A 10,000-nucleotide genomic window follows, 5' to 3' on the forward strand; every position below is an offset into this window, starting at 1 on the left:
ATATATATATATATATATATATATATATATATATATATGTACATACATGTATTCAGAAAAATAAACAAAAGTAAAGTTCAATAGTTTTCCTTTTGTTCATATCGTCACTCTTTATCAGAACTAGTTTATATTTGTAAACGGATGCGTTACGTTACCATTTTACGATTATTTACGACTGTTACTTTTTCAGCGTCTAATTATTTTTTTTTTCTTTCTTTATTTTTTCTTCTTTCAATTGACAGTACCTTCTGGAGGCAGGATGGTGCGAAGATGGTAAAATAATAGGAATAACAGAGCCCAGAAGAGTTGCTGCTACGTCATTGGCAAGTAGAGTTGCCGATGAACGTAATTGCATATTTGGTACCGAAGTTGGTTATTGCATACGTTTCGATGATTGTACCAACGAATCAACAAAGATCAAGGTATATACAAAATATGATTGTTTTTATTTTATTATCGTTTGAAACTATGATATATTTCTGGTGTATACTTTTTATCAGATTATTTTCATACGGGAAGACATTATGGGGGGGGAGATATATGAAATGTAATAGTGGAAGATAACATGATAATACATCGTATTTCTTGTTCGTCTATAATTAATTATATTGACATATGCTTTTTAATTAATATTTTAACATTTAGTATTTTATTTTATTTACAGTATATGACGGAAGGAATATTATTACGTGAATTAATGAGCGATCCATTGTTGACGACATATGCAATTATCGTATTAGATGAAGTACACGAAAGAACCTTAATGACGGATATCATTATGGGTCTCTTGAAGAAAATTATTCGAGTAAATGAAATTATTATTATTTTATCTGTGTTCGTTGGATTATTATTTTTTTTCCTTGCTTTTTCAAGAAACATTCTGATTTTTTTTTTGGTGCTTTATGGGCTATATTTTTTAGGTCATCATTATCAAATATATTTTTTTTATGATAAAATATTAATGTGTAATATAAATGAGTAATATTACACTATATACAAACTGTTAAAAAAATACTTTTTATGTTTCTATTATAAATACTGACTATTTATTTAACAAAATATTGATCAAATAAATGACGAATTTTTGATTTTATAACAGAAACGTAAAAGTTTGAAAATCGTAGTCTCCTCCGCAACGGTCGATGCAGAACAGCTACGTGATTTTTTTAATATGAATACAACAAAGGACTCTACAAAGGACACAGCAGTAATTATGAGCGTCGAGGGTAGATTATATCCAGTAGATATTTTTTATGTCAGAGGTAGAGAACTAATTTAATGTATATCATTGACCCCCACACTTACAATTAGTATTATTTAAAATTTTTGTTCTGTAATGTTTAAACATTTTTAGAACCAGTTCCGAATTACGTTACTAGTGTTGTGGATACAGCTTTAAAGATTCACGAAGTAGAGGAACCTGGTGACATTTTAGCATTTCTCACGGGACTCGACGAAGTAGATCAAGCAGTTTCTCTTCTATCGGAACATGCTAAACTTATAAAGGATGGAAAACGTAAATAGAAAATATTTTATTTCATACTTATAATTATTTAATTGGTCCGAGTTATTTATCTCATATTTTGGTTTGAAATTTTTAAGTTGTGAATGTTTTTAAAAATTATTTTTGTGTACAATTAGACAAATAGGAAAATTATATATAGTTATATATTTAAAAATAATAATAGTCTTTTGATATAATTAGAAAACGTTAAGAATAGTGTGTTAGGAAAATATCTTTTAATATTTCAAATTACTTTTATAATCATCGGATTAATAGTTGAGTAATTTTATTTCAAAAACTTTTACGTTTTTTTACTTTTCTATATGTTTTTGTTTGTTTCCTTTTTTATAGTAAAATTACAACCACTGGCGATGTATGGATCTCTACCGAACAATGAACAACTCAAGGTATTTTGGAGAGCTGCCAAAGATACGCGAAAAGTTATAGTAGCGACAAATATCGCTGAAACTTCAATTACTATTCCGAACGTCGTTTACGGTAGAGAATCGCAGTACGCTTTTATGATACTTTTAGTTTACTAAATGTTAACATTAGAATTATTCTCCTGAACTATCAAAATTATGTTAACGTCAATTATTTAACTTTACGATATTACAGTGATCGATTGTGGCTTTGTTAAGATGCCCTGGTTTGAGCCAGAAACTCAAACTAATAGTCTTACCATTGTACCCGTATCTAAAGCTTCGGCTGATCAACGAGCCGGACGCGCGGGTAGAGTTCAAAGTGGAAAAACGTTTAGGTAATAAACGAGATAAGAAATGTTTAATTTCTTATAATCATGAATTTTTTAAATTAATTTTATATATACACATATGTGTCGGTTAAATTATAACAGTGGATTAAGTTAAATATATATATATATTTATTTATTTTGTTTTGTTTAGATTATATACAGAAGAAGCATATAAAGAATTACCAGAAGCAACGCCACCAGAAATGCAAAGATCGGATTTAGCACCAGCCGTCTTGCAGTTAAAAGCATTAGGAATCGACAATGTACTTCGGTTCAATTTCCCATCAGCTCCACCCAGTAAAAATCTTATAGCAGGCATGGAATTACTTTATGCATTAGGTGCTATAGATAATGACGGAGAATTGACGACACCTTTAGGCATGACAATGGCAGAAATGCCATTAGAGCCTACCTTTGGAAAGTGTCTTATCGTTTCCGGTAATAAATTTTAATAGGTTTCTTTTTTTATTTTCTTCGAGGTAATCGTTTGGAATATAAAACTTATCGTAATATGGTTTTATCATTTCTTTTTTTTTTTATCTTTTAACAGGACAAATGGGTTGTTCCGAAGAAATGGCCACGATAATAGCGATGCTCCAAATACAAAATGTTTTTATTCGACCTGGGGGTGGTCAAGCTATTGCAAAAGCAAGAGTAGCTCATCGTAAATTCGAAGTCGAGGAAGGCGATCTGTTAACGTTATTAAATGTTTATGACGCTTATGAGAAAAATAAAACTCCGAGTTGGTGTCAAAAGAATTTTCTCAACAACAAAGCTCTACGAAGGGCTTCGGAAATTCGTGGACAAATTTGTCGAATGTTGAAAAAATTGGATATTCCTTTGATCTCTTGCAATGGTATAACAATGATCCCGTTTTGAAAATCAATTGTGATCGTTAAATTAAAACTAGTTTTGATATCAAATTTCGTTTATTGTTGTAGGAAACGTAGAACAGATCTTGAAATGTATAACAACAGGATTATTTCCGAAAGCTGCTTATTTACATTATACTGGAGTATATAAAACTATCAGGGGGAATAAAGATTTATATATCCATTCAAATAGTTGTCTGTATACTATTCAACAACCACAATGGTTTGTAATGTCCGTATACTTTTATAGGAACATTTATAATACGTTTTTATATCCTTTTTATTATTATTTCAGGATACTTTATTGTGAAATAGTACAAACTAATAAAACTTATATGAAAGATTTAACTGTGATACAATCGGAATGGTTATTGGAATTGGCGCCACATTTTTACGAAAAAACTTCGATCAATCCAGTTTAATAAAAGAAATATCATCATTTGGAATATAAATATTTAAAAAAAAATAAATAAAATAAAATGATTACGTTACATATTTATTTGTTTCTCCATATATATATAAAAAAAAAAAAAAAGAAAAATTAATTTGAATGATATTAAATTGCCAATTTTTCATAGTTGCGCACGCGCGTTAAGAGTTAATCATTTTGAAAACACCAATGCTATCGAATCAACGGTTCAATTGCAATACAGGTTATGTTATTCTCGTTCCTGTTTGTATTGTGAAGGTAATAAATAATACGCAATCACGTTTTACAATTTGCTGAAAGAAATAATTCTTATAGTTTGTTATATATTTTATTTGAATTTTTGCGTGTATTTTACGGTATTATTAACAAATATGTAACTGCAATATGAATTAACCAGATAGATTTGTTTTCCGAACAAAGCATGTTTATAATTCCAATGATACGATAACCTTAAACACATAGCGTCTATATTTCAAAAGTTTGTTTTTATAAAATATGGCAAATATAATCGATTCTCTTAAAAAACTTAGTATGGAGAACGGTACAACGAAGCAGAACAATATGTCCACGAAGAAGAAAAACGAATTGGTATTATCGGTCGAAGAGGCGGTGTCTCTGCAAAACAATTATGTTTTAGCGGTTTGTGGAACTCAAAGGTGAACATTTTATTTTTGTTTATTAATTTACATTAATAACATTTAAACCACAAAACATAACTTATACATCAATCATCAATTTATTTTAAAATATAAATAATTGTGTATAATACAAAATAAATGATAAAATCAATTGTTCGATTTGTTAATTTAATCCATTGCCGTTATTACCGGTATTTTATATTTATACATATATATATAAAATAAGTTTAAAAAATTTACGATTATTTATATGTATAGAAACTGGTTTAATTTATATTTATTGTTTTAATAATTTTTATAATAGAATTAATAGTAATTTATTGTCTTTAGTGAACCAGAATTCAGAATTGGCACTGCCTTATCTGATCATTCGTGTGTCATATATACAGTTGGAGAAACTTTAAGTAGGACTATCACGTTAACTCATAATAAAGCTACTATCGTCGGAATCAAATTCAGTCCTATCTCCAAGAATATTATATATATGGCAACTAATAATGGAGTAATTACTGCATACGATTTACGTGCTAAAGGAAAAGCAGTTACAGAATTTAAAGGTTCGCACTTACATTTTATCAAATATTTAAAACTTTAAAAATGATCTTTTCCTAATAAATTTTCTAAATGTTTTACAATACCAATTCTAACTTAGATTTATTTACACTGCTCTTTCTAGATGCTTCGGAAGATGGAAAATTAAAACCATTAGGTAGTTTCGATATAAGTTGTGATGAAAGACTTATTGCTGGTGGAACCGAACATATTGGTGGAGATGCGTTTATTTTATTTTGGGATATTAGGCATAGTAATTCTAAAATAGAATCTAAGGGTAATAATCTTCTTGGTGGTTATTGGCAGTCACATATGGATGATGTGACTCGTTTATCATTTCACCCTGATAAGCGAGATATTTTAGCATCCGGTAGTATAGATGGTCTTATCAATATTTTTGATCTGACACAACCTACTGAAGATTTGGCATTAAGATACTCATTAAATACCGAGTCCTCTGTAGTAAGTTTTCATATGATTGTTAACAATATAATGTAGGATTAATTAATTCTTTTTATTAAATACACTTTTAAATAAAAGGATGGATTAGGCTGGATGAATAATGACAACCTGTGGTGTACAACGTTCACATCATCGTTACAATTGTGGGATTATGAAGGAGTAACTCCGTATAAAAGGTTCAAACGTAGCTGTTTAGCAATTACACAAGTATGTTTTAGTTGTATCATTTTTATAGGTATTACTTTTTTCTTTAGCAATTGTAATATTTTACAAAATTTTCATTTAAATACTTTACACATATATAAAAAAGAAAAAATTGTATAATAGAAGTTATGATATATTATTTCAGTTAATTAAATATTGGATAAGTTATATAAAATTAAATTAAAACGAGTCAGTTTATAAATATAAATATTTATTCACAATCTGTGTTATTAGGGCATTTCAAAATTTTATTGCAGAAATTGGTAAAATTTATGAGCTATAGCTTTGATGACGAGCACACCAATATATGCAATATTTTAATGCACATATACATGCTGCTGTCAATATTTTGAGAAATTCGTGGATGAGGAAATCCAGAATACTTGTATATATCCAAACGCATAATTGCACATTTTTCGTTATATATATTAACAACAACACAATGGTTTCAATTGCTTTTATTAATTTTGCTTTCAGGACGACGAACCAGATAATTGCTACATAGTTAAGTTTCATCCTTCGAATACTCTTGGACAGCCATTCCTGTTAGCAGGATCAGATAATGTTAAAGGGTAAATAATGATTAATTAGCTAAATTAATAAATAAATTTAATAACGTATATTTGTTTGATAGCAAAAACTTGAGATGTCTAAGTATCACGAATGATCAACTAGAAATCTGTTATAATCTTGTTGGAAATAAGCAATATGTAAGAGATAGTTGGTTACATGAAAAGGTACGCTTATATAAAAATCAAAATGAATCTCTAATATATTGAGTGCCAAGGTTTTGATGTGGCATTTAATATATTAACTATAAATGTAAAAACAAAACAAATTGAAATAATCTATTAATTGTGATATCGTAGAGTAACTCTTTAGTAACCGTCGGAGAAGGTGGTATAGTAAATATTTGGAGACAATCAGAGTCCAATGGCATTCAAAATAATGCAGGCCAGAAATTATTAACTAAGATCGGCAGTGGAAAAAGCCGGGAACGTCAGCATAGAAGCAGACCATACTAATTGTAAGCATTAATGAAATAAATATAAGATAAAAATTTATAAAATGAACACTATTTTGTAAGTAAAAAATATAATAAACAGAAAAAGAGTAATCGCTTGATATATATCAATTCGGACGTAATGTATATTTCTTTCACGTTCTTTATTACAATAACATTTGTATGTACATTTATAATAAATAGGTTCTTATTTTTTTATACGGCTAAATATTTAACGACGATTCATATAACGTTCAAAAAATTCAGCACGTTTGCATGTCAATATTTAAGGAATGTAAATTGTATACCACAATGCGTTTTTGTATATATATATATATATATATATATATATATATATATATATATGAAATTAAACACGGAAGAAAAGAACTATTGTTAATTCTTTTCTGTTCTTGTCGAGTTTAAAATATTCAACTTAAAAGAAGAAGATACGTTTAGTGTGTTTAATAGAGATATATATATATATTATATTCAATTTAATAATAAAATCAATGAATTTTATCATCGAACCTCAGTATTTAGAAAATATATACGATGGAATTGCGAAAGAAAGACGCAGTTTAAAGATATACTACTAGGAGCGGAAAAAATCGTAAGTGCAGCTATTACATGATTCAAAGATATAGGATAAAAGAGAAAGAAAGACAAAGAAAGAATGAAATTTTAAAGAGAAATAAAAAATACGAGAAAAATTCTAGGGGTAATACGCGTCGTTTTTTTCACAATAAAGCGACTCTGTGATACAACTCAGCTATGGCAAGAGGTAATAATAATAATAGTATAATAAATGCCATTCAAGTATAAAAAAGTGTCAATTAAATAAAAAAATTATGTGAATAAAAAATATTATCTAAATAATAAAAAATACAACTTTATATATATATATGTATAATGTACGTGCGATTATGATGATGTTATTATTATTATTATTATTATTATTATTATTATTATTATTATTATTATTATTATTATTATTATTTAACAGAGTAATCATTACTTGAGGTCTCGTTGTCGCTATGTAAGAAAGTAGCGACCACGAATCAGCAAACTTCTTCTTTTGTATGCTTTCTTTCACATACAAAAGTTCATAGTCGTGTCGTCATTATATATATATACGAATATTTCTTTACGATTCAAACAGTCTGGTAAAAAAGAGCGTACACCGTGCATTATTTATCACGATAGATACAAGTTTCGCATAATAATACTTCTTCTTCAGTCGAACGATGAAATTCTGACAAAGTTCTGTGTCTGAGCGAAAAATTCAATAATATAACAATTAATATTTAATAGTGTATATAAACAACCGAGTCGCACGATTCATAATTTATTTTTATTTTTGTTTCTTTTCTTCTTATTTTTTCGTTTTCTCCTCTTTTCAAGTTATACTCAAGTCTCTAAAAAGATGTCTTTTATAATACTAGATTATCGAATGAGCGCATATAATAAAACAAACGTACGCCCTTAGATACATATTATAATGTTATGATAACGTTCCAAATATGATCGCAGTAGCGAGTATCACAATGATAACAGTAGATATAGTTTTAAAGTGAAATAGTATATATAGGTACAGAGTAAACGTACAAAAATACTTCCCATGAGCAATAGGGACGTAAAGATTCGCTAAAACATGGAAAAACCCCACGTTTATTAATATTATTATTATTACTTTTATTATTATTTTTTATTATTCCTATATTTATATTATTAATTTTATTATTAATTTTATTATTAATATTATTATTATTATTATTATTATTATTATTAATATTATCATTTTTTATATATATATATGTGTTCTCTGTGTTTTAAAGTTGTAACGCCATATGACATCAAAATTTAGATGTCATAAAACGCACATAGGCCGCCACACTACTCTAGGTGTTAACAACAATTTGATTTCATCATATTACCTTTAAGATGATGACCGACTTCAACTTAGAATCATTACATCCCAACCCTTATTATTCTCTCTTTTTCTTTTTTCTTATTTATTTATTTTTTAATCAGAAAATCCAATTTACAATGATACTCGTTAAAAATATCTACCAAACAATGCAAGAATTTTTGAAATGCTAATTTTTTTATTTTCTTTGCCCTTTTCTTTTTTTTTTTGAGAATATTTGCATTTATTCCGATCTAATAGAACTTCTTTCTACATGTGTAAATATTTTTAATACAATACACAAAATGTGAAGTCGACCATTCATCTGTAAAGGTCTCTCTCTACTAATAGCTAAAAATACGATATATCGTCATATATGCTCTTTCGACATATTTTTATTTAAATAATAGACTTGTATGATTTGTATGTATGTTTGTTTTTTTTTCTTATTTTTTTTTTCTCGTTTTTTTCATTTTCTCACAATTGAATTCTCTTATATAGAATACTTTTTTTTAAACGATTGTAAAGGGAACAGACCCCTCAAACCCGTAAAAGGGAGAGTAATAAAGACTATATAGAATACTTTTTAATAACTATTGTCATCACGATTGATTGAGACGAACTGGTAGTAATATTACTTATATATGTTTCTCCTTAGTTAATTAATTTAATTAATTAGATTTAGTGTCACTCTTTGCACTTCATCATGGTTAACCATAATGACGCTTTTAATTATTCGATCATATTGCACGCTATATTATAACATTAATTTTTATTAGGCAAATTTGCGACGCATTTACAAGCATGATTTTCTCTAATATTTTATTTCCTAATTTATACAAAATAATAATAAGGGATAATCTATGCGCATAGATTTCCTTTCTTCTTTTTTTTTTTTTTTAAATATTCAAATGAAGATAATAATAATAATAATAATACTTAAAGATTTCTTTGCTTCTTTTTTAATGTTTCTTCTTTATCCTGTTGGAAATAATTAGAAAACTAATATATAATTGCTAATAATATAAAAGAAATATATATATCCTGAAGCAATGAACATTATCGTTTCTAATACAATATAAATTTGTCTATGTTTTTGTTTTATTAAGAAACACAGTGATCAATTAGATATTTCAATATATCTATAATCAGCTTAATTTACTATTCATTCTCAATTTATACATGTTTACAATAAATAGAATTTTCAAAGAAGAAGAAGCAAGAAATTTATATAATATATATGCATTAGAAGGAACGAGAAATGGTTTCTCATTTTTCAGAGCGTGCATTATGATCACACATTGCATAATACTTTTATCGAAAAATGCATTTATTTTATTCTCTTTTCCCATCATAATTAACGATACGAATCTTTCTTCTTTTTTTCCTATGTATGTTGATATATAGAAGATAATAATAGAAATAAAATTAATTAATCAGAGCAGTCAAAAATGTTTCTATATCATCCGTCTTCTCTCTTATGCAATGTAATAAATAAAAAAATGATCAATATAGATAATTAATGAAAAATAATGCGGATATAACAATAATGGCAGTGAATAATCTCGAAAAAAAATTTCAATCACAAATAGTCTTACTTAAATATGTATATGTAAATGTATGTATGTATATATATGTACGTATTTGAGAAATAGCATTGATTTTATAAAAT

The 10,000-nt window shown here is 27.2% G+C and overlaps 2 protein-coding genes across 3 annotated transcripts in view; both read left to right on the plus strand.

Annotated features, from left to right (window-relative positions):
• LOC106793551 (probable ATP-dependent RNA helicase DHX35) overlaps positions 1 to 3,622 on the plus strand; it is a 9,807-nt gene extending 6,185 nt beyond the window's left edge. The window contains exons 3-12 of the mRNA XM_014760574.1: positions 243 to 422; positions 665 to 805; positions 1,100 to 1,262; positions 1,355 to 1,516; positions 1,856 to 2,002; positions 2,123 to 2,264; positions 2,410 to 2,696; positions 2,809 to 3,114; positions 3,200 to 3,353; positions 3,426 to 3,622. Coding sequence (XP_014616060.1) covers positions 243 to 422; positions 665 to 805; positions 1,100 to 1,262; positions 1,355 to 1,516; positions 1,856 to 2,002; positions 2,123 to 2,264; positions 2,410 to 2,696; positions 2,809 to 3,114; positions 3,200 to 3,353; positions 3,426 to 3,552 — 1,809 coding nt within the window. The 3' untranslated portion in view covers positions 3,553 to 3,622. The remainder of the gene's footprint in view (positions 1 to 242; positions 423 to 664; positions 806 to 1,099; positions 1,263 to 1,354; positions 1,517 to 1,855; positions 2,003 to 2,122; positions 2,265 to 2,409; positions 2,697 to 2,808; positions 3,115 to 3,199; positions 3,354 to 3,425) is intronic.
• A 108-nt stretch (positions 3,623 to 3,730) lies between these two features.
• Positions 3,731 to 6,644, plus strand: LOC106793552 (WD repeat-containing protein 89). 2 transcript variants are annotated; one of them, XM_014760576.1, is made up of 8 exons: positions 3,731 to 3,818; positions 4,091 to 4,216; positions 4,529 to 4,755; positions 4,875 to 5,212; positions 5,291 to 5,419; positions 5,894 to 5,988; positions 6,051 to 6,153; positions 6,286 to 6,644. In XM_014760576.1, the coding sequence occupies exons 2-8, from the start codon at positions 4,092 to 4,094 to the stop codon at positions 6,439 to 6,441; spliced, it is 1,173 nt and encodes a 390-aa protein (XP_014616062.1). In that variant the 5' UTR covers positions 3,731 to 3,818; position 4,091; the 3' UTR covers positions 6,442 to 6,644. The 2 variants fall into 2 exon arrangements, with proteins under 2 accessions (XP_014616062.1, XP_014616061.1); XM_014760575.1 differs by lacking the exon at positions 3,731 to 3,818 and having other exon boundaries at positions 3,831 to 4,216.
• The last annotated feature ends 3,356 nt before the right edge of the window (positions 6,645 to 10,000 follow it).

Source organism: Polistes canadensis, unplaced genomic scaffold (genome assembly GCF_001313835.1).
Source record: "Polistes canadensis isolate GaletaPanama2010 unplaced genomic scaffold, ASM131383v1 scaffold_15, whole genome shotgun sequence".
Classification (NCBI taxonomy): domain Eukaryota; kingdom Metazoa; phylum Arthropoda; class Insecta; order Hymenoptera; family Vespidae; genus Polistes; species Polistes canadensis.